General features: G+C 40.1%; 1 protein-coding gene across 1 annotated transcript in view; it reads right to left on the reverse strand.

The window, feature by feature from the left end:
* ARSB (arylsulfatase B) overlaps positions 1-21,707 on the reverse strand; it is a 72,601-nt gene extending 50,894 nt beyond the window's left edge. The window contains exons 1-4 of the mRNA XM_065661519.1: positions 21,428-21,707; positions 17,550-17,736; positions 14,970-15,160; positions 14,141-14,348 (exon numbers count right to left, since the gene is read on the reverse strand). Coding sequence (XP_065517591.1) covers positions 14,141-14,348; positions 14,970-15,160; positions 17,550-17,736; positions 21,428-21,685 — 844 coding nt within the window. The 5' untranslated portion in view covers positions 21,686-21,707. The remainder of the gene's footprint in view (positions 1-14,140; positions 14,349-14,969; positions 15,161-17,549; positions 17,737-21,427) is intronic.
* Positions 21,708-23,656: the final 1,949 nt, after the last annotated feature.

Genomic DNA, 23,656 nt, shown 5'->3' on the forward strand with positions numbered 1-23,656 from the left:
GCAACCATTTCATCTCCTGTAGGCTGTTTGATTCTCCTAGTGATGACAATGAAATGAAACAGGTAAGTTTATTCAGCATGCATCAACAAGGTGGAAAATACATCAGCCTTTTATGGGTACATTCAGTGATGTCCAAGCCACTCCCAACAGCTACCTCAGCTTTTGCTAAATGCAGTCAAGTTTACAGGGAAAGAAAGGGATTTTTTGGTAAGGTAATGTGGTGACACAGAAACATAGGTAATAAAGAGAAATGAAAGTTTACATAAATAATTTTCTTTCCCCTTAATAATTTAAGCAGCATTTTTAAGCAGTTTTCATAAATCTGTTTTTCAGCAATGGATTATGTTTTCCAGGTGGGGAAATGGCAGAGAATATATTTGCTGAATGAGTATTTCAGAGTAATTTTGTAATTTTTTGCTTGCTATTTATTTCTTTAACATCTTTGCTGGGTGATACATAAGAGTGGCTGAATAACACACTGCTGAATCTAAGAAAACGGATGTTAAGCTGGATAAAACTGAACCTGTTTTCTCCAAATAAACAAAAAATCTTCAGTGTTTACAATGTGCCTAATATTTTCCTCCTTCTTAATTTTGTCACATCAATGCTACATTTAAGTGAGTGACAAAAAAGAGCACTTAAACTAAAATTTTTAGTTTAATAATGATTATTTTATTCCAACTTTGTGATTTCATTTTTTCCCAGCTACATGTCAAAACATGCCCTCTTTTAATTGCTCCCATGTTTGTTTTAATCTCTGCAATATGCCTTGGCAAGATCCAACCTTTCTCCAACATTATCATCCTTAAATTTTCTGCCACTTTTGATCATATTTCCTGAATCCTGAAGTTGTGAAATTTTGCCTCTTGGCAAATATCTAGCTTAACAGATCACATTCAGTCCTCAAATATACACATATAACTCTTGGTGTTTTCAAAGGGTAGCCGTTCACATGCACAACGGAAACAACTATAGACTTCAGACGAACAGTTCGCTCTTGGTGGGCATTACAGATCTGATGGGTTTGTGCCCAGTGACAATTTCTTAAAAAGTTTATCCTGGAAGCTTGATCCTTTATAGTTAACTGGTTTTCTGTTCCATTCCTGATGCTGGGAAAGAAGCAGAAAAATCTATAGTGCACTAATAGATTTCTCTGCTCAAAGACAGTATTTCACTATAAACACAGCTTTAGCCCTGGACAGCCAAGTATTTCCCAGTAAGCCCATACTTCAGAAATAAGTTAATCCTTTCACTTTCAGAAGATGTCTTGCCTTCTTTTCTCTGCAAATTTCTTATCTAATGTAGTGATATTAAAGCCATAAAGCACATCCACTTTATGGTTCAAGCTCTGATTGCAGAAGGAGTCTGTCTGCTATTCCTTGTCATCCCTGATGCCACCAATAGTCAGACTATCATCTCTTTCATCTTACTGACCAAATCACTCCTCCATCAGCCTGCTCAGTCCAAACTTGCACAAACAAGCATCTACTGTTTCAGTCAAATGAGTAAGATCTCTGTAAACAAGGGTGAGACAAGAGGGGATCACAGCACCCTGTGTAGTGAGCTCCCACAGTCTACATAGTTACAGTTCCAGTTTCATCTTCCTCATGAGGGCTTCTGCTCTCCTGAGCAACTACTTACCTGACCCACATATGTGAGTCCAGAACTCCCATCTTCCCCGTATTCCCACTCTGACAAAGGAGTTACTAATTCTTCAAAAATACAGCTTCAAGCCTCTCTCAGGATTACAGAATAGGTGACCCATTAAATTAGTCAAGGTCTTCAAGTCCATGTTTTCCAAAGCCTCTCTCCACATCTGCCTTAGGCTGCAGCAAGATGTGCTCTTTTGACTCTGACTAAACTAATTTAAAGTCTTAAGCTAATTAAAAGCTCTCAGATTACACAAGAGGTCAGTAGTCCCTTAAAAACACTAGTATAACTGTATGTGTGCTTACTCTTAACACAGTTTCATCAAAAATATCTGGATTAATAAACCAAAACAACTGTAACTATTAAAACTGTTTGAGCTATTCAAGGTCACTTGGAGAGAATCACAGGAAGCCACAAGCAGTCCCTGAACACAGCTGAGAGACCTCAGGGGCAATCACCTGTGAAGGGAGGCACCTGTGGGCAGAAAAAAACCCTAAACTTAGTCCACCTCATCAGCATCACTGTCTACACAGCTATTCTTCCTCCTGAGGCATGCATTTTTCCTTTTATTTCTTCTGCATTTGCATTCTTTCTGATATCTTTGCCTTTCTGATGAACTGCAATGCCAGCAGCAGTTATCTCTCATAGTCAGTGTGAAACATTTGTGGCCAGTAAAACGGAATTATTAAACTGTTTCAAACAAAGGCTTTGCTTTTTCAATACACTGAAAGCACTGGAATACAGCTTGATGACAGTGTAATGTGTGATACATTCAAGTAGGCAAATACAAAGTCATACCATTTCCAGTCATGCTCCAACTACATACAACATCGCGGAAGAAAAGTAATGGAAGGCACTTTCATTTTTTTACCTCTATGAGAACAGTTGTGGAAGAAGACTACTGAAAAATTTGGACTTGATGGGAAAGCATGACTAGGATGTCATTAAGATCCACTCATTACAAATGCTTATTTGATTGCAAAATGTATTACAATGTTGCAGTACAAACAGAAAGGACTCAAAGAGATGTAACTATTAAAACCACCCTTAAATTTGGTGTATCAGATGTCAATATACTCATTGTTAATTTGATAAAATATCTTCTTGCAAGATATCAGGAGTACAGTGCTCCAATATAGGCAGTTCTCTGCAGTGATCAAGAGAACTCTTTTGCATAGCCTGAAGATGTGTATCGGTATACAAGAAGTTAATAATGAAAAACATGTACTACAGTCATAGCATTATTTGGTTTGTTTTCTAGTTGTTAAAGCCATTTACTCTAAAATATAAGTAGAACTACTGCTGCAGATTCCCAACGAAGTTAAAGCAACTCTATAATCTTTATACAGAAATCAGGGTCAGCTCACTTTAATGTACACAAAGCTCTGGCTATATTTTAACTTGAGAAAATGCAATTAGAAGTCAAACCTAAGAGCAGGCACAGGCAGCATTCCACACAGCAGCCATGGTCAAAGTTCAGATATAAAGTGGGGGTGTTCCTTCCTGCTTAAAGAGAAACGTAAAGATAGATGTCGCATAGTACGAGACAGATATTCCAGTCCCAGGAGGCACATGAAAGTTGCAGAGATTTGCAAAGGGCATACAGACAATTAGTATATAGAGAAAGCAGAGGAAAGATTATGACTGAGCTGTGAGGAGCTGAAAAATACAAACAAGGATCCCTACAAAAGGAGGGAAAATTGGCTTATTAGTTTAAGTGTTAATATGAAGAACCAAAAAACCTGCAACAGACACTGCAGTTAAGCTTTCCAAGCCAGTTTCACATTAGACATTTACAGATCTGATACACTGACACATGGCCAAATTTTAACATCCATGACTAATGTACACAGTTGCTTTCAAACTCACCCTGCTCAACTTCATTAGCTCTGAAGATGCACACTTTCCACCTTCTAGCCTTAGTTATTTTACAGATTTTTCCCTAACATTAAAACTTTCCATTAGATTTCCCAACCCTGTTTCATAAAAAAAAAAAAAAAAAATCCTTCTTTTCTGCATGCACAAGAGATGAGCAACACTAGATCCATCATGCTTAAATCCTTTCTCAATCTTAGAAAAACAGATGGATCATGAAAATCTATAGATAAGAGCACAAAACTATGATACAAATTTTTCCTTTCATTTTTAAAGTCAATCAATTTTAACTGATACAATATCTTAAAAGATTGTATTACAAATCAGTTGTAATTTGGAATAACTAATATGCATTTATGGATTTTTAGTGTTTCTGTTTTGGGTTTTGTTTGTTTGTTTTTTAACTCAAAAATCTGTACAATGTATGCCTTTCTTAGCATTCAGCACATCTATAGTCTGATACTCTAAGTAAATTCTGCTGGGTTTCCTTTCCCATGAATTAAGGCAGAGAGGGAAAATCTTATTCCTTTAATGCATGCTAAAGTAAAATTGTCCACAAATGTAGGTCTTTCATATTCTGTGCATAAAAATAACATGGAATAACAGAAAGTAAGAGAGAAAAAAGGGTATGAAGGACAGCTGTGTGGAGCTTTCATCTGGAAGTTCTCCATTTCTTCTGCAGAGTTTACCTTTCAGCCACATGTTTATTTGGAACACTCTTTAATTCTGGAATATTCAAAAATAAACAAAACAAAGGCACTAACCAAATCATAGCTTATATGAACATATAGGTATGAAAAAAATTAAAAAGCAGAGAAGGAAAACAGATCCAGAACATTTCAGCACAGGGATTCAACTAATTTTTTTCAGATACTGCGTATTTGACTAAGGCCATCTTACAATACCTGCAGCTTCTTCTGAACTCTTAACCCAGATCAGAAAATATTGCATGTTTCTGTCCCAAGTGATTTTCCATATGTTCCTATGCTGATTCATAGAAGTAAGGGCTGTCCATGATTGACAAAGTAAGCCTCCTGGAGAAGCAATATTTCTAAATAGATATGAAAGCTTTGTGTGAAACAGTTCTGTGCTGTTCAAAACAACATTAATCAGTTACAAAGGAAATTAAAAATTTATGTCTATAAAATTAAAAACATCAGTCTATTTGCATTTGTTCTATTAAGCAATTAAAGAAATACTGAAATACAAAATTATAAAAAGCTAGGTATTTCCATTTTGATAATTTTGTATAATCTTCTATAACATAATGCAGTGGTGCAGTTCCCAGTCCTGAGGGATACTGGTCAGGCGAAGAGTGAAGTCAGGATCCTGAATTTTAGGACAGTAAAATTCCAGCAATTCAAGGAGCTAGTCAATGGGACTCCCTGGGAAGCTTCTGAGGAACAAGTGAGCAGAACAGAGCTGACGGATCTTTAAGGACGCTTTTTCCATACAGTGTGAGAGCTCTCAATCCCCATGTGTAAGAAATCAGGAGAGGAAGGCCAAGACTAGCATGGATGAGTTGAGACCAGCTGATCAAATTAAAGGGCAAGAAGGAGAGATGCACAGGCAGTGGAAGCAGAGACAGGTACCCTGGGAAGAAAAGGAAGGTCAAAGAAGGTGGACCCCCCGGCTGAAAAAGACTGGCAAACTGGTAACAATGGATGAGGAGATTGAGGTGCTCAAATTTGCTGCCTCAGTCTTCACTGGCAACCTTGCGTCCCATCTCGAGTGGATGGTCCACAAGACAAGGACTGGGGGAGCAAAGTCCCTCCCAGTGTAAGTGAAGATCAGGTTCTTGACCACCTGAGGAATCCAAACCTACACAAGTCTATGGGACCTGACCAGACACACCCCGGAGTCCTGAGGGAACTGGCTGATGTAGCTGCCACTCGAGTCTCCCTGATATTTGAAAAGTCCTGGCAGCCAGGTGAAGCCCTGGAGACTGGAGAATAGGAAACATTGCACCCATTTTTAAAAGGGTAGAAAAGAAGGAACCTGGGAACTAGCAACCTGTCATCCTCACCTCTGTGCCTGGGGAGACCCATGAAACAGATCCTCCTAGAAGCCGCACTAAGGCATGTGGAGAACTGGAAGGTGAATCAAGACAGCCAGCATGGCTTCATCAAGGGCAGGTCCTGCCTGACCAACCTGGTGGACTTCTGTGATGGAGTGACTACATCAGTGGATAGGGCAAAAGCTACAGATGTCACCTATGTCGATTTCCGTAAGGCCTTCGACATGGTTCCCACAACTCCTCTCTAAACTGGAGAGGCATAGATTTGATGGATGGACTGTTGAGTGGATGAGGAATTGGCTGATGGTTGCATTCAGAGAGTAGTCTTATTTACTCAATGTTTTTCTATGCTTGTCAGAAATCACCCACAGTGTTACATTAAAAGACTGTCTCCCACAAAAAGTGGAAGACATTTCACCATTTGAATACCTAAGATAGGCAGAGAAACAAACAGAAACCTATACTCACCAGGCCCTAGTAAAATAAGGAAGGAACAAATTCTTTCCCTCTCCTCAAGTTTCTGATACATTTCCATTGTGCAACAGCTGAGCTCAAAATGATGAAAGCTTAAAAAGAAATTCAAACTTACATGATTTTGGGAATTTTTTTCCCCTTTTCTTGTATTACTCTATAAGGACATTTTATGAGCTGTAAACAGCAACAACAGAAACACATTTCTAATCCTGAATCTCTCAGCATCTAAAGTGATCCTACCACTGTACCACCATTCTGCCAGGCAGGAGAACTCCTTTAGCAGAGGGTGAACTAAGGCAGATGATGAAAGATATTACTTCTTTCTCTTCTTTGTGTAATTCTGGATTTTTCAATACTGAGCTTTCATTTTTCCCTCTGACATTGTAATACGGCATTTTAAAAATCAAATGCAACTCAACCTTGAATAGTAGTGACCATATAGGTTCCTTTAATCACTAACAACTAGACAGTACTGGGTGTAACCAGTATAGAAAAAGATGGCAGAAATAAGATGGTATATCCAACTCATCCACAGTTTAATTCTGTAAACATTTGTTACATGTTATATATCTGCTGCTCCTCTGAAGGTCTGGGGCTTTATGAGCAATCATGCTTTTATACTTAATCAGAACCATATGGAGGTCAGTGTGAGAGTCCATACGACTGAAGCAGAACAGAAAAGTATATTAAAACCGAACTGTGAAATTATTTCATATGTAACTTACAGAGTTTAAGAAGGCAATTTAACAATGTTAGTGTCTTGCTATGACACAGCATGTCAATGAAGTGACGCACACTACCTATGATATTTCTACAAAGTAGATTTCTGATGTTTGCAACTGAAAATAAATAAAAGAAATAACATGCAACATTCAAACAACCTCATACAAAGATAAAAGACAGAAGCTGGAAAGAAACCCATATACCTACACCTTTCTTGATCTTGCCTATTTCTGATGGGGAGACTACAGAAAAGCTAAACCCCAGCAGTTATTTTTACGTGCCGACATCGCTTCCATAATGTGAAACTGGGCTATGTATTGTTTTAGTTTAAACACTACTGAAATTCTGGAGGCACTCAATTGTTCACAGTAATAAAAAGCATTGGGAACTACAAGACACACTGATACAATAGTTTTAAACCCCCAGAGTTATATAGCAGACATGATGCCATTATGTACCATTTAATATGTACTTATTGAAAAAATGAAGTGATGGATATAAGCAGGAGAAAAGTTGCTGTTATTTTCAAAAAAAAAAAAAAAACCAAAACCCAACAGAACGATGAAAACACCACACCAAACCCTTACCTTTTCTAGTTTTCTGTCAGAATTTTGTATATATGAAAGGGAATTAAATAGTACCTACTAGTGCCAGACACAACACAAGAAAGCATCAGACAGCTTTAATGCACAGCTCTGTAAATCCATCTAATTTTTGACCTCTAACATCCTTGTTGAAAGTCAAGGTCACATAACAGGACTTCAGAGACCTTCCTTTGTGTGATTTCAGATCACGGATGTAACTCACAGTTAAACAGACAGTGCTGTCGATAATAATGGTAAAGGATCATATTGGGGAAAATTTCTCCCCTCTGATCTTCAGAGCATAAATAATGCTTATTCTGTACATGTTCAAAGTGCAAAGCTGCCATCGAGGTTTCATTTTTAAAAAGCAAATTAAAAAAAAGTACAGAGTACACATCAGAGGTCTACACTGAGGATAACAGATTCGCAGCATGAATTAGAGAATAAGTACCCTTAATCTGAACTCAAGTTCTTCCCACTCCACCATATTGCATCTGAACGATCCATTTGTTGCTGCATTTATCAGTCATGCTGCAAGTGTGACAGAAATGCAAGTACGCTCCTCCTTACAGCTAACATGAAACATACATTTCCAGTGAAACGAACCAAAATCATTTGGTTAAGATCAGTTGATGAAAAAATACCTGTTGCTGTCTGATGTTGTATATTCTCAGTGGAAAGAATAACCTTGAAGGTTGAACAGAAGCAGCAGAAAAGCTAGACAAAAAAGTGTCTTCAGAGTGCCGTTGTATTACTATGTTTTCAGTGCTTAATACAGATTTTTTTGTGTGTGTATGTTATGGAAGACCTACTAAAATCCTTTCCATTAGAGGGACAATCAAAACAGAAAACTACACCTTGTACTGTAAAACTCTACTAATGTAATTTTTGTTGTGCTTTAAATACACCCATAGGGCTTTTATTTTCCATCAGGAGATCATAATACCTTTCCTGCATTAGAGCAACTTTTCTGAGCATTTACAGAGCAACTTTTACAGAGTTGTGCTGAGATAAATCAACTTCTGTGTTTCTTTGTAACTCACCAGAACTGGCTCTTTATTCTCCTGACTTTTCTAACAGGGGGGAGGGGGAAGTGGGGAACACAAAGGGAAAATTGATCTCATGCAAAAAAATTGTATTTGATGTACCCAAGATTCCAGTAGTTACAAATTTAGCCCTACAAAAGCTGTGTGAACAATGTCCTTTTTCATCCTATTGAATTCTTTTTTCCCTTTTTTTTTGTCTCCCAGCACTGCTTTCAGGATAGAAGCAATCATAGTGCAGACAGTTTCAGGCGACTGCTTTCATTGTAAGCAGTCTCAGTAATTAAGCAGGTTAGTAACTCAGTAGTTACAGACCCTGCTGTGTCAGGTCCATGCTAGCATTCCCCATCACTAAACACAAGAGAAACAAGGGAGAATTTTAACCTAAAAACAACAGCAATAACCTGACAATATTCGTATGTCTGTGGTAACAAGATAAATGAGACATAGTCAAGAAAACTTTGGACTTATCCCAGTGACAGAACACTGAACCTGACCAGTGATTTGGGTGTAGAAGATTCTGGCAAGAATAATGGCTTCTTAAACACTATTATGGAGAACAAACCAGATTAGTTTAAAAGTAATCATAGTTTAAGACAACCTTGTGAGAGCTGTGGAAAATTATTAAACATTGCTAGCCGGTAAAATGAGCTTTTTTTAGCATTCGTATCAGACTGAGATAAAATTTGCTAGGATAACTATTAGCATGCTTAAGCAAAAGCTTTACAGAAAAATTACCAGCTTGTGACTCGGCAAAATTAACTTCTGAGTTTACAAGTGAACTTCACTTTGAGCACTAGCATTCGCTGAAAAATAGGAAGTAAAAGAATATCAAGATTCCAGTTATGCTGGAATTTTTAAACACAAAGGGAAAAAAGAAGTGAGTGTCTCTTGCACAACGTCACCCTCTGTTCAGGAACTCAGGTTTGGAGTGTTAGGTTTTGCAAGGAAAAGGAGCAGTAGATAGGGAATGGCTAATGCTAGAAGGAAGGGAAGATAAACAATTCCTACAAAATGTTTTGAGTTTCCACAGGATTTCAAGACAGGCAGAAAATACTGACCATCAACATCTTCTCAGTTCTTATTTTGAAATTAATTTCCATCATATCATAACATTTACACCCTTAATAATATATTCTTAAAATCAGCCTAGATCTCTCACTGACATCTAGAGTCAATAGCACAGAAGATGTTCTTTTATTTCTCAAAAATTCATTCTTACCACCCACACTTTAATGTGGAAAAAGACTAAGAATAAAAGCCAACAATGGAATACAAAACATCAGCCACACGAGCCTTTCACAATTTATCGACATGCAACAAGTCTGACAAATGCAAGTACAGTGATCAGCCACAACTTTTGCCTGTATAACAAGCTTAAATGATCAAGAAATAGAAAATTATTTGGAATTGTATGGACTCAAATAACTAGTCTGATTGAAGGTGCTTGCAGCTAAGGCATCTGTGTTTATTTCCTCTTAGGAAGCATCAAATGCTCAAGCAGTAGATGCCCAGACATCTTCCCCGTTGGGAAGGCACCAAACCTCTCAGAACCTTCTGACAAGACCAGTTAAAGCAGGTCTTCAGATCTGTAATTGTGCAGGTTTACTAAAAAGAAAAGTGACAACACAGCCTTCAAAATGAGCACCTCTGCCACAACACCCAGAGAATAACTGCCCTAACCAATCTGTCCTTCAGCTGGCCTGAGCAACCTGCAATTAAAAGTCTCTCTGAAGTCTCCTACTAGCAAAAGAGAAGTAGCAGAAGTTCAGGAGCAAAGAAATCAGGGAGAAGATAAAATCTGCCCTCAAGGAACCAGTGAAAGTCAGATCCCTGATTTCTACCAAAGAAAGAGCTGGAATCAAGCGAAAAAAATCCTGACATTTTATGAGACAAAAACCCACAATGCACTGGATGGACGAGGGTGGGAAGAGACTGAGAAAAAAAAAAATTAATAGGGTAATATGAAGTTGGGGAGGTGGAGGGAGAATCTAGGGGTGACAGAGAGGGACTGTATAAACATTGGTAAGTATGTTCGAAACAATCTATGCTCTTATTAGTCATAATTCTAACATGATAAAAAGACCCTCTTTTGGACTGATAACAGTTATCACTGTCACATGTTCCATTATGGAAAGGATTTATGTGCTTTCCTCTTAGCAATGTAAACCAAGGCTTGAAAAGTTTCACGTATTTTTACTGTTCAAAGCCCTTTACAGCAACCACCAGGCACTACAGCAATAATTCACTTTCAAGAATTAACAGGCATATTGGAAGAAAAAGTAGTAAGGAGTTTAGCTCCAAAATTATTTAGTATATTAAAAAGCTGAAAGTTAAATAAAACAAAGGATAGTAGCTCTAAAACAGAACCGAAATTAGAGGTTGGATTCCTTTGCTCTAATGGTGGCAACTTTCCAACAAAATTACTTGTAATACATTGCAGAAACTATAAACACGTGGTATTTACAGCAAATTTGCACATCTTACCTGAAATCATAGGTCTATATCTGAAGCACAATCTAGACTCTAAGGCAGTGTTAATAGTGCTGAGGTAAATTCGTACCACTTGAATGCTTTTTATGACCTTTATTTTAAATCAAGGCCCTCTTCAGGAAAGCCAGTAGTTACAGTCTCGTACGTTTAGTAAAAAGAAAAATAAACCCTACATCTCATTCTTTTTGATTTCACGTACATAAAAGGCCAAAGGTACCCAAGACAGTACTGCACCCATTCTTATCTGTTTCGCTTAAACAGGCAATGACTTCATTTTCACCACATTAGCGTGGACTTACTTGCATCTGCAGTATAAAACGTGCTCCATTAAAGCAAATCATTCTCATATCACACCACTCAAGACTTTCCAAGCTACTACTTGATACACAAATATAACACCACATAACATTGAACTAGCTCATCTTTTTCTTAGTTATAAGTAGAATTAACTTGTGTAGCTGTTCAAAAAGACCAGAGACGTTGATTTGCACCATATACTGTTGGAGTCAAACTTTGCTAACGACCAGATTACTTCATTTTGGCTTGGTGTCTCCAAGAGGCCACTTTAGGGAGGAACTAGAGTTCTTCTACACATTTTACAAGGCCCTTTTAAAATGTGCAGTATTTCCATTTGCCAACTGGCATGGTTTCAAGGCAATCCTGGTTAAACCATAACATATACAAAAAAGAAGAAACACAAAAGAGTTTAATAAAATTAAATCTACCATTATAGAAAAGATTATATCATGTTCTAGAGTATTTCAATGAGCACTCACTAAAAAGAGCTCTCTAATTTTGGAGTCAACATTTCACAGTGAAGGAATCAACTGGAAGACTCTATGTTGCAGTGCTACTTGCTATAGCACACAACAGCAAATTACCACTTGTAAATTACTTTTGGGGGAGGAATTTTGAAACAGTGAGATATACAAATATCCAAGTGTGAATCTTGGCCATACCTGAACAGGGAATAGTAACAAATCTAGTAAACTCTACCAAAAAAGTAGGATCTTCATTTTCTTCTACAGGTTTCAACACTACAGTTATTAAACCATACAGGTTTATAACAAAACAGAGAGTGCTTTTATGACCCTCTGTGTTTAACTACTATTCAGAGGAGACACACAGATTTGCTTATGAAAATTAAGGGTAACTGTATCATTCCCTAGATTCTCCCTTTGCAGTTTTCATTTAAATACTTAAATTTTTCTTAACCTCACAACATGGTAAGAACTTTCTTGGACAGAATACCAGACAGTAGGGTAAAATGTGTATGTGTCTTGCTGTACCAAGCAAGAGGAGGGTCTCCAGTACCAGGACAGCACTTGGGGCGGGGAGAGGAGCCACAATTTCCTCAAGCAGGCATGCCCTCAGGAGCTGGAGGTACTGTATCACAAATATATGCCTATATTATGGCTTCCAGCGCACAGTAAGACTCGCAACTACAAAGAACTTGAAAGTTGTGCAGAGAGTTCTAACATAACACAACTCTCTGCACAAGATGCTCAATTGCAGACCCTCATTAGTTTCTTTTCATCAATGTTCTAATGCCCATTTTAAAACACTCCACCTGCAAAAGCAATAAATATAATAAAACACTCTTTTTCTTCTTTTTTTTTGTTTGTTTTTTAATACTTAATGTTTTCAACATTTCATTTTTTTTGGAAATTGGGTCTTTAATGTATGCAATATTTATGCTCGTAAAGAACAGTTGTTTGAATTGAAGAGAGAACACTGAAAAACCCCAAATCACTGCCCCTGGCCTGCTTGATCTAGGCCAAATTTCCTTGCATTTCAATCATACTAATTTCCCCTAATGGCAGTTTAAAATATCAATTAACTCAAGATAAGTCACATTAGATAGGGCAGACACTGGATTCTCCTAACTGCTTGACTCTTGTTGAAACGTACCTGTAATTGATTGCAAGATAACTACTGTCAAAATCAAGGTATACTGCCATTGTTTGGAAAAAAAATGTTTTACAAACAAACCAAAACAAAAAGTATTTTTAATTCAGTCATACTCTGTAATTCCAACTCAGATGTCTTTAGTTTTATTCCACAATATACTGAACAAACATTACTGAAATAACCCTATCAGGACCCCACCAGCAAAGACTGGATTTTTTCCATATGGGATAAGTACTGATATCATTTTCCATATGGCTTTGCTTACTTTCAGTTCTAAATATAAAAGCATCACAAACAGAAACAGGCATAGAAGAGTTATCGAATCCTACTAAAGCCAAAACCTGGACACAGTGTAACACCATAAGGCAGACCGGTTTGAACTCAAAATGAAATTCCAAGATTCCAAGCACTATAGGAAGCAGCTGCTAAACTCAAAACACATCACTGTATTTTCATTAACCTTGGGATTGGTTTTCTTGTTGTTGTTATTTGGGATTTTTGTAAGTATTTACAGAGAAAGATCTGCTATTTTGACGGTCCTAACACGTAAAGCCCGGGCAAAAGAGCAACTGTAATCTTTGAAAGGCTACTTTCCACTCCCAACTAAACAAGAGCAACTACACTCGGGAAACCCAGCCAAGCAGCTGTATTTCAAAAAGGTTCTGTTTCATTCCTAATTCGGAAATAAAAGAAACTGCTTTCTAATGTATTATTTGCATTACCCTAATGGTCTAGAAACCAGATCGTGTGCTAGTAGATACAAAACTTAGCCTGTAATTTAGCAGCCTAGACTGTATCATCACATACTATGCTTTTTTATTAACAGACCTTTGCTTCATGGGAGTAAGGGGCCTGTGAAATATTTCAAGCAAGCCAGAAATTACATCTTACATGAAAGCAAGGGAAAGAAAGAGTTTTGGGTTCAAACTACTTGCTGTCTGGCTGTTTGTGCTTCATGCAACATGTGGCAATATATAGACTGATCACTACCTATAGCTCAGGACAAACGGATTTTGTAGATTGCTCTCAGTAAGGATTCAGTCTGACAGATACTCAGTAACTGCAGTGGCAAGTAAGATGCCTCCAACTTCACCACGCTCCCAAGTTTTTACAATGATGCTTTTGCACCGACAGCAGTATCCCCCTATTTGCACAGATGCTCACTCAGAATTGTTTTCATCATGCTTAAGAAAGCCACGAAGGGGGGAGACTAACTACTCCCTTTGTTACAAAGTCCTGTTTTGCTTTCATCACTCTTCTGTAGTTAGAAAATACATGGAGAAAGGACAGAGGGGCAAAATGTATCTGTAGTCAGCTTGTTAGACACAGTATCAAAAGTTATTACTGAAAGAATATTTAAATGAACTTACCAGTAGAGAAAACAAGAACTGTGTTGTCCCAAAGACCGTATCTTTTCAGAGCATCAGTAAGATTTCCTACAGCTTCATCCATAAGGGTCACCATCCCTGCATAATGGCGCCTTTTTACATCTTTAATGGAAGAATATGGTTTCATGTATTCTTCAGGGACTTCAAGAGGTTCATGGACAGACTGAAAAGCGAGGTAGAGAAAGAGGGGCTGGGGTGGAAGGGACAGAATGGAAATCAGTTGAACATAAAGTACTACATGAAAAAGTTACCACTGAAGATAAAGTACTATATGAAAAAATTACTACAACAAAAGCAGCCCTGATTCACCAATACTTGCAGGGAATGTATTTTGATCTCTTCTACACTTATTTTTTCCAATCCCTAAACATAAACTAATAAAACTTTGATAAAGCACTTTTGCGAAGCTGTAAAAAAACCTCAGATGTGTCTTTTCTTCATAACACAGTTGCTACAAGTCTCTTCCCATGAAACTTCTCACATTAAACTTTCCATTTTCTTTTTAGAAGAGCAAACTACACGCTAAATCATTTGCATAAATTTATTACTTGTATTTTCTTTAAATTCCTTATTTGTAGTACTAAAAGAGAAATGGAGAAGGGTAGCAGGCCAGGGCTGTGCAGCCAAAGGTGATTCTGACAGGAGAGAAAGCAAGTTTTACCAGCACTACTTCTCACATCTATCTCTATGCACCCTGCTGAAGAGCCCCAAATTACAGTTCAAGCACATGCTTGAATTAATATTTCATTAACATTTGTTATCGAACGTGCTTTACTGTTGAAGTTGTCAAAGTAACAGCTGCTGACTGTACCTTCTCAGTTTTGTGACTGGCTATAATATCTATAGCTCTTTCTGTGAATATATTAGTGGAGTACATGTTTTTAAACCCAGCTGCAACATCTTCTCCATCTCGAAAGTCCAGAGCACAGCGCGTTATGTTCTTTGCTTTGATGAGGACACAACGGTCATGAGAATAGTAATCCTCACTCCCCAGAAGGTAGCCTAGAACAGGAGATGTCAAATAAGCAGGCGAGCCAATATCATGTCACATAAACATGTACATCAGGGGGAAAGAAGTCGAGACTAAATGTCAAAACAGTGGTTATGAGCTGAAACTTTCATTCACCATTTGACTATCTGTAGTGACATTCCCTGACTTTTGAATCAGCTTTTGAAAACCATTCAGTGACTTTCTATTGTGTAACTTGGTATCAAAGACATGAGCATTAAACTAAAGCACTCGTAGAAAAGGCAGTGACCTACCCTTGTACTACTCTGATTTTTAGCTGGCATGATTTCGTATATTTGTATTTTTACATAAGACTTCTCTATTAGAAAGTTTGGAATTTATTTATTTATTCAAAACCACCAAAGCATGCCGCGGTTTTAGTCAGCTATAATTTCTGATCCACTGCTGACACCTACTGGTGAAAAGAAAGGATATTAAGATACACAGAAGAAAAACTATGCAATAATTCTACAGGTATGTGTTTGCACCTATCAAGGGCTTATCCTGTTAAGCATGAAGTGCCTTTACTTTTTATCAATCAGAAACAAAATACTTCAAAATAATTTGAATGTCAGTAATTATTACTTTTGAAATTATTACTTTTGAAATTAGGTTTCGGATTCATCCCCTAATGCCCTGAAAAAAAAAAACAAAATGAATCTTCAAAATATATTCTTAAATTATGCAAAATCAAGCTAAATCTAGGCACAAGAATCCAAAACAGAGGGACAGCACTTAAATTTTTATTCAGCAGCTTCTACTTCAGTTACTCGTGCAAAAAAGTAGGTACAGAGAAAACGAAGCTTGGGTTTAAGTACATTATATAATTCTAATACATGTTTTGGAAGAAAAAAATGACTTTGCAGTCAAAGCATGAAGACTGATTTTGCGGGCAGACTGCCTATACCCATGTACTCAGTGCCGCAAGTTGCATTTTTCCACTTTGAGTGCCCGCTGGAGGAGAAATTGCATCAATTGTGCCAAAGAATCAAATGCCCTTATTTGCAATCAACGTCGACTGGAACTACATGAACATTATAGAGTATTAAACTGCCACATTCTCTGAAAACTAATGTCACACTGGGCACCCAACAACCATACGCAGAGCCAGCCTGTATTAAGGCTCCTGTATTAAGAGCCTGCTTGGTTCACAGGGTGAGATTTCATGAGGAGTGACAGCCTACCTATGTCTATGCCATCAAAAAGATCCCAGGCTCCTGTGAAGGGATGGGAGGAGGCATACATTTTTAAGAAATGAGCTGTTATGATCCATATATATATATATTATATATATATATATATATATGCTTAATTCCGTTGTGAAACCATGGCCCCAGGCTCCCTAAAGAGTTAAAGGAGCTAAACAAGCTAAGGGAACAGTTCTTCCCACCTAAAGTTTGGATTGTCATTGTCTATAAAGGGCATGTAGCATAGCCAGGCTCTAAAGTCAGACAAGAGGAATGCAGACTCCTGTTTAAGTTTCTCTGTACCTTACTTTCTCAGCTGTAGAAGTGAGCAGCAGTACTGTCAATAGCTTGTAAAGTATTTTGAAGGCAATGAACTGTTTCAAAATCCTCCATTCAATGAAAGTGTCTTAAAAAAAAACAAGTGGAGGTGGACAATTTTGTGTTCAGTACCATGCAGAATGAGATGTACTGCAGACATAACATCTGTGACACTTGGGGAAAACCAATGAACATCCAATCAATACAGAGACTGAAGCCTTTGTCAGAGGAAGAATAAACAACATGTAGCTACAAGTTGCTTTGCAAGTAACACAGACCTGGACAATCTATTTCTGGCACTATTTTTTTAACTCAGAGAGTTTGACTTCATTAACACTTGAGTTCCTGAAACAGACTTTTTGCATACTGTTTTATAAAGGCTGTCCTACCATTTTCCTTGCCACAGGCTCTGGAAAACTAATGCTACTCTTTTCACAAAGTATGAACACAGTGTGTTGTGATGTCTGTTTCTCTCTTAAACATATCAGCTTTCAGAAGTGTAACATCATTTGCAAAGCAAGCCATGACTACCATCTGATACAACACAAAACATTCATATTAAAGACATCTAAAAAGCAAACAACCACTACACCTTAAATCTTCTAACCAATGTGGAACCAAATATTAATTTGTTCCAACGGAGAATCACTTTCTTCGGAGACTCAATAATTATCATACTTTGTTTAGTAAGTTGTAAAGTCCTGGGCATGCATTTAAAGCACTATCTTATTTTAAGCTGTTATACCCCAGAAACATGCATGCCCAGGTATTGATTTACTTACATGCTAATAGAAAATCTGCTGTTCTTAAGAGAAATGGGCCATTTCTGATAATTTTTTATACTGCATTTATTGCCCATGTTAAATCTAACCATTACCAAAATAAGTATCGAATCCTCTGCGGGTTGGAAGGCATTCTTTTCTGTACATCCCTAAATGCCACTTCCCCACCATGTGAGTAACGTATCCCGCCTCTTGAAGTAGCTCTGGGAGGAGTTTCTCATCCAGTGGCAAACAGCTGGGCTGGCACGGCCAGATTATCTGGTGCTGTAAACCTGTATGGATCTAGTGGACAAAAGAAGGATGCGAGATCAGTTACAGTGTGTTCCTGCAGGCTACTTTATAAGCAGGGACAAAAAGTAACACAGCTACACCAGAGGATAGCATCAGTTTTACAGGCTCATGTGGAAGGCAAGGAAATAGCACCACAGGGGTTAACAAGATCTTCCCAGGCATAAATCAAGTGCAATTAAGAAGAAAAACAACACAAAACAACAAACAAACAAACAAACAAAAACAAACCCAACATAAACCAAAACCCATACAACAACTAAAGCCTTCTGTGTTTTCATCTAAAAATCTAACAGGTAACTATTACCATTACAGTCTGTCTGAAGTTGAGGGACTACATCTCAACATGGAATGAGAAATTTTAAATAGAAAGGAGATAGGCAAAAAGTACATCGCAGGCGAAGCTACCAGCCTTTTGCCTGTATCAGAGAGCAGTCACTGGTGGAAAGGATGATAAAAGCTAAGAAAGATATTAGAGTCATAGAATAGTTAGGGTTGGAAAGGACCTTAAGATCATCTAGTTCCAACCCCCCTGCCATGTGCAGGGACAGCTCACACTAGACCATGTAGCCCAAGGCTCTGTCCAACCCGGCCTTGAACCCTGCCAGGGATGGAGCATTCACTACTTATTTGGGCAACCCATTCCAGTGCCTCACCAGCCTCACAGTAAAACTTTTGCCTTCTATCTGACCTGAACTTCCCCAGTTTAAGTTTGAACCCATTACCTACCGTTATTCTAGCATCATTCTTTTCTAAATGGACATTATATATACACATCTCTATATTGATTTACATACTTAAAATGAGTGCAAGCAGTATAAAAAGAAAAAGCATTTGGGTAATGAAGATGACACAAGTTTTTGACAGTGCCTAAATCTGACCTTTGATAGCTCTGCATAAGTTTCCAATCTTAACAAGTGGTGAGGTTTTTCTCTCTTTACAAAAGCATGACTGACAATGGTAATCAAAGCAGTAAATTCTGCTTCATTCAAGGAACTTCTGCAGCTACTCTGTACCATAAGCTGACTTTTGTTAGCTTCCCTATCTCCACCAGTAAAAGGCACTACCTTAAACCTAGGCCAGAAAACGTGTATGTGCAAGTATAAATATCCTGCTTATTTACTAAATATTTCTAGCAATCTGTCTCTGTCAAAGCACAAAATCTTCAGGACCCTGTAAATCACAAGACAAAAGATTTTATTAGTCCACTAGGCAATCCAGTGTAGCAAGCTGCATGACTAATTTTCAAGCATCACTTTAGCAACACTCTAAATTGGTGAGATATCAATTTAACGGATGGACCACTCGGTGGATAAAGAACTGGCTGGATGGCCGCACACAAAGAGTTGTGGTCAATGGCTCGATGTCTGGCTGGAGATCAGTAACGAGTGGTGTCCCTCAGGGATCGGTGTTGGGACCGGTCTTGTTTAACATCTTCGTCGCTGACATGGACAGTGGGCTTGAGTGCACCCTCAGCAAGTTTGCCAATGACACCAAGCTGTGTGGTCCGGTTGATATGCTGGAGGGAAGGAATGCCATCCAGAGGGACCTTGACACACTTGTGAGGTGGGCTGATGCCAACCTTATGAAGTTCAACTATGACAAGTGCAAGGTCCTACACCTGGGTCGGAGCAATGCCAGGCACAGCTACAGACTGGGCAGAGAAGAGATTCAGAGCAGCCCTGAGGAGAAGGACTTGGGGGTGCTGGTCGATGAGAAAATGAACACGAGCCGGCTGCAGTGTGTGCTCGCAGCCCAGAAAGCCAACCATATCCTGGGCTGCATCAAAAGGAGCATGACCAGCAGGTCGAAGGATGTGATCCTGCCCCTCTACTCTGCTCTTGTGAGACCTCACCTGGAGTATTGTGTGCAGTTCTGGTGTCCTCAACATAAAAAGGACATAGAACTGCTGGAACAAGTCCAGAGGAGGGCCACGAGGATGATCAGGGGACTGGAGCACCTCCCATATGAAGACAGGCTGAGGAAGTTGGGGCTGTTCAGCCTGGAGAAGAGAAGGCTGCGTGGAGACCTCATAGCAGCCTTCCAGTATCTGAAGGGGGCCTATAGGGATGCTGGGGATGGACTCTTCGTCAGGGACTGTAGTGACAGGACAAGGGGTAACAGGGTAAAACTTAAACAGGGGAAGTTTAGATTGGATATAAGGAGGAAATTCTTTCCTGTTAGGGTGGTGAGACACTGAAATCGGTTGCCCAGGGAGGTTGTGAGTGCTCCATCCCTGGTGGTGTTCAAGGCCAGGTTGGATGAAGCCTTGGGTGGGATGGTTTAGTGTGAGATGTCCCTGTCCATGACAGGGGGGTTGGAACTAGATGATCCTGAGGTCCTTTCCAACCCTAACTATTCTATGATTCTATGATTCTATGATTCTATGAATTCTATTAAAAGCAAACAAACAACAACAAAAAAAAAACAACAAAAAATAAAACAAAACAACAACAACAAAACACAAAAAACCCCACGGACCAAATATTTCAATTTTCTGATATTTTACTAATTTGTAACAAGGTCAACACAACGATGATGCATATGATAAATTTATACCTGAACGGAACTATGGGCATTTCCAGTTTTCATCTTTAAGACTAGATGCAGCAATGTCCAGCTAACCCTGACCCATTTGTAGGTACACGTCTTCAGATTATGAAGAGTGGGTAAAGAAAAAGTCAATTACATCTTATTCATTATTATTCTTGATTCTTGGACTTTCCAGGAACAGGACAAATACTGTTTGGAAACACAAGCTTTCCACAGCAACAGGAGATAACATCCACTAATATATGATGTTTACTTTCATTCTGGGCAGGTTCTTAACCATATTTATTAACCATATATCGCTCTGGTTAATGTGTATCTGCAGGACTTTTTGAAAGCAAGGGAAAGATTCTGAAATACACTTAACTCTCCATGAGCTTTTGCTTTCTGTCCATGTTCTAGTCCTCTTCCTGCCCTTCCTGCTTTTGCCAAAGGAATGCAAGGGGGGGAAGGAGAAAGGGGAGGAAGGAGCAGAATTACAGTAGTATGATACAGTCCAGTTCTTACACCTGTGCAACAGAAAAGAAAATAAAAAATGGGGAAAACCATGACTATGAAGCAGCTGGACACCAGACTAAGGATGTCTGCGTGCACTCCGTCAAGAGGCACATAAATATCTACATGTACAGTACCATGAAGGAGAATGTATAGGCTAGGACGGATTTAAATGCTGCACTGGAAAAGATGCTGCACAAACAGAGCACATGGTGTTGATTCACTTCTGGATGAGTCTTCACTGCGTGCCTGCCCAGTTCAGCAGCAGGTAAAGAGAAGACGACTGGGACAGGGATATTTTCCACAACACACTGCCATGCCTGTTAAACCAGCTGAAGCATAGGGAGCACCTCGGCTTTTCTGAAGCAGAACGACTTGCACTAAACCCACGTTTGATTTGCTCCCGAGCGAGCAAACCAGAAGCCTGCACTCAAAACCTTCACACAGCAGCCTTCTTCCAGGCGCCCCTCTGTGGACACAAGGGGGCCAAACTACAGAGTGCTGCCGAGAGCAAGCGGGAGAGAGCCCCCGCCTGCGACCCGCTGCAGCGGCGGCAGGGGGCTGCCCGGGGCTCTCTGCGGGAATGGCCGCGCCGGGCAGCACCTCCGGGGCCCCGTGTCCCCCTCGACCCGCGCCCTACCTGGTAGCGGCCGCTGAGGAGCTGGCTGCGGGAGGGCGTGCAGAGCGGCTGGGTGTAGTACCTCTCCAGCCGCACGCCGCCCGCTCCCAGCGCGTCCAGCCGCGGAGTGCGGATGGCCGACCCGTGCCAGCCCACATCGCCCCAGCCCAGGTCATCGGCCAGCACCAGCACCAAGTGCGGGGGGGGCGGCCGCGCCGCCGCCAGCCGCAGCAGGCAGAGGAGCAGGCAGCGCGGCGGGACACCACCGCGTCGCGCCATCCCCGACACCAGGAACTGGGCCGCGGCGCCCGCCCACGGCAGCGGCTCCTCCCTCCGAGCGGGTCGGGCTGAGGCGCGGGGCGCGCCCGGCGGGGCTGCCCTGGGACTGCTCGGTGCGCGCCCCGATGCCGCGGGGTGCACCCCGGCAACGGGCGCGGTCTGGAGCAGTGAAAGCGGCCTCGGAGCTCGAAGCGGACGGGTTTTGGAAGGAGATGTTAAAAGTGACTGTTAAGTTGTTGCCAAAGCTTCCAGCTCGGTGGTGCTGGAGGCCCCTTCCGATTCTGTCTAATTCCTACATCAAACACCGGCTTTAAACCACGGCGCTTTTCCCAGGGGAACCAGGGAACTACTCGCAAGCTTGTGTCACAAGTCAGCTGTGTTTCCAAGGAAGTCATACAACAGTTTGAGTAGAGGACACAGTGTATTCTGGTGTAACTGGGCTGTTACTTCTGTCTTCATGCACGACCCCACAAAGCTCATCAGATTTAATACTGCCAACAGTTTATTCTGCACATAAGCAAAGTGGGGCAGCTGCAGCACAGTCATGGCCTTGCTGCTTGACAGATTTAGGTTAGAAAGTAACCTAAATCTAGTTCGCTGGGCTACAGCATGGGAAAAACAAGTTGCCACCATCGATGAAGGTGCAGCTGAGCTGTGTGAGATGGCAGTTACTGCTGCGGGGGAAGCTGCATGGCCTCTCTCCTACCATCCCCCCGTACTGAGCACTGGTGAGGCTGCACCTCGAATCCTGTGCTCAGTTCTGGGCCCCTCACTACAAGAAAGATACTGAGGCACTGGAGCAGGTCCCAGAGAAAGGCAATGAAGCTGGTGAAGGGTCTGGATCACAAGTCTCATGAGGAGCAGCTGAGGGACCTGGGGCTCTTTAGTCTGGATAAGAGAAGGCTCAGGGGGGACCTCATTGCTCTCTATAAATACCTAAGAAGAGGATCTAGTCGGGGGGGGTGGGGGGGGGGGTTGGTCTCCCAAGTAACAAGTGATAGGACAAGAGGTAAAGGCCTCAAGCTGTGCCAGGGGAGGTTTAGATTGGATATTAGGAAAACTTTCTTCACCAAGAGGGTGATCAGGCATTGGAACAGGCTGCCCAGGGAAGGGGTGGAATTGCTGTCACTGGAAATGTTCAAAAAACATGTAGATGAGGCTCTCAGTGACATGCTTTAGTTGTGAACTTGGCAGTCTTGGGGTAATGGTTGGACTTGGTAATTTAAAGGTCTTTTGCAACCTCACGGATATGTATGATTCTATGATTCTACCATCAGCTGCTACTCCCTTTCGCTTCCCTGTCTGCCCTCCTACAAAACTGTAAGCGACCCATAGTTCTTTCCTCTTCACTTTGTCTGTGAGAAGCCTTGATCTACTTCTGGCTGTAAGATGGTGCTTATGACTGTTACTGCATAGGAAGGAAGTGAAGCAACCCAGAAGCAGAAATAATAGCTGTGTCAACAGGGCTGTTTCTTCAAACTGTGTAATATTCTAAAGCAACATTGCAAGCAACCACTACCTTAATCTTGATGTAAAATCTAGGACTATGACAAATTTCAGTGTCTAGTGAAAGATCAAATAACCACATTTAGCTGGAATGGTACATGTGTGCATTCCCAAATTTATAGAGTGATTTGGTAACAGGTGAAAGAACAACACACATTAAAAACTGTATTTCTTGATAAGAAAGCTGAACATTGAGTGTGCTAGACTCCTGTGTCCTTTCTTTTTGATTGATAGGTCTATGTAAACAAAAAGTTCCTGCTCCTTTGAATGAAGTCTAGTGGATAAGACTATGAAGTTATTTATCCAATTATTTTTTTATAAATCCCAAATGTTCCCTGCTGGTTTGAAAACAACAGTAATGATGAGTGATGCCATGTTTATCTCTGCAATAGGAATGTCCTATAGTCCACAGCTACAGTACTAACAGAAGAAGCAACAAATTCTTAAAGTCAGTTTTCCCTTAAG

Source organism: Lathamus discolor, chromosome Z, assembly GCF_037157495.1.
Source record: "Lathamus discolor isolate bLatDis1 chromosome Z, bLatDis1.hap1, whole genome shotgun sequence".
NCBI classification, from domain to species: domain Eukaryota; kingdom Metazoa; phylum Chordata; class Aves; order Psittaciformes; family Psittacidae; genus Lathamus; species Lathamus discolor.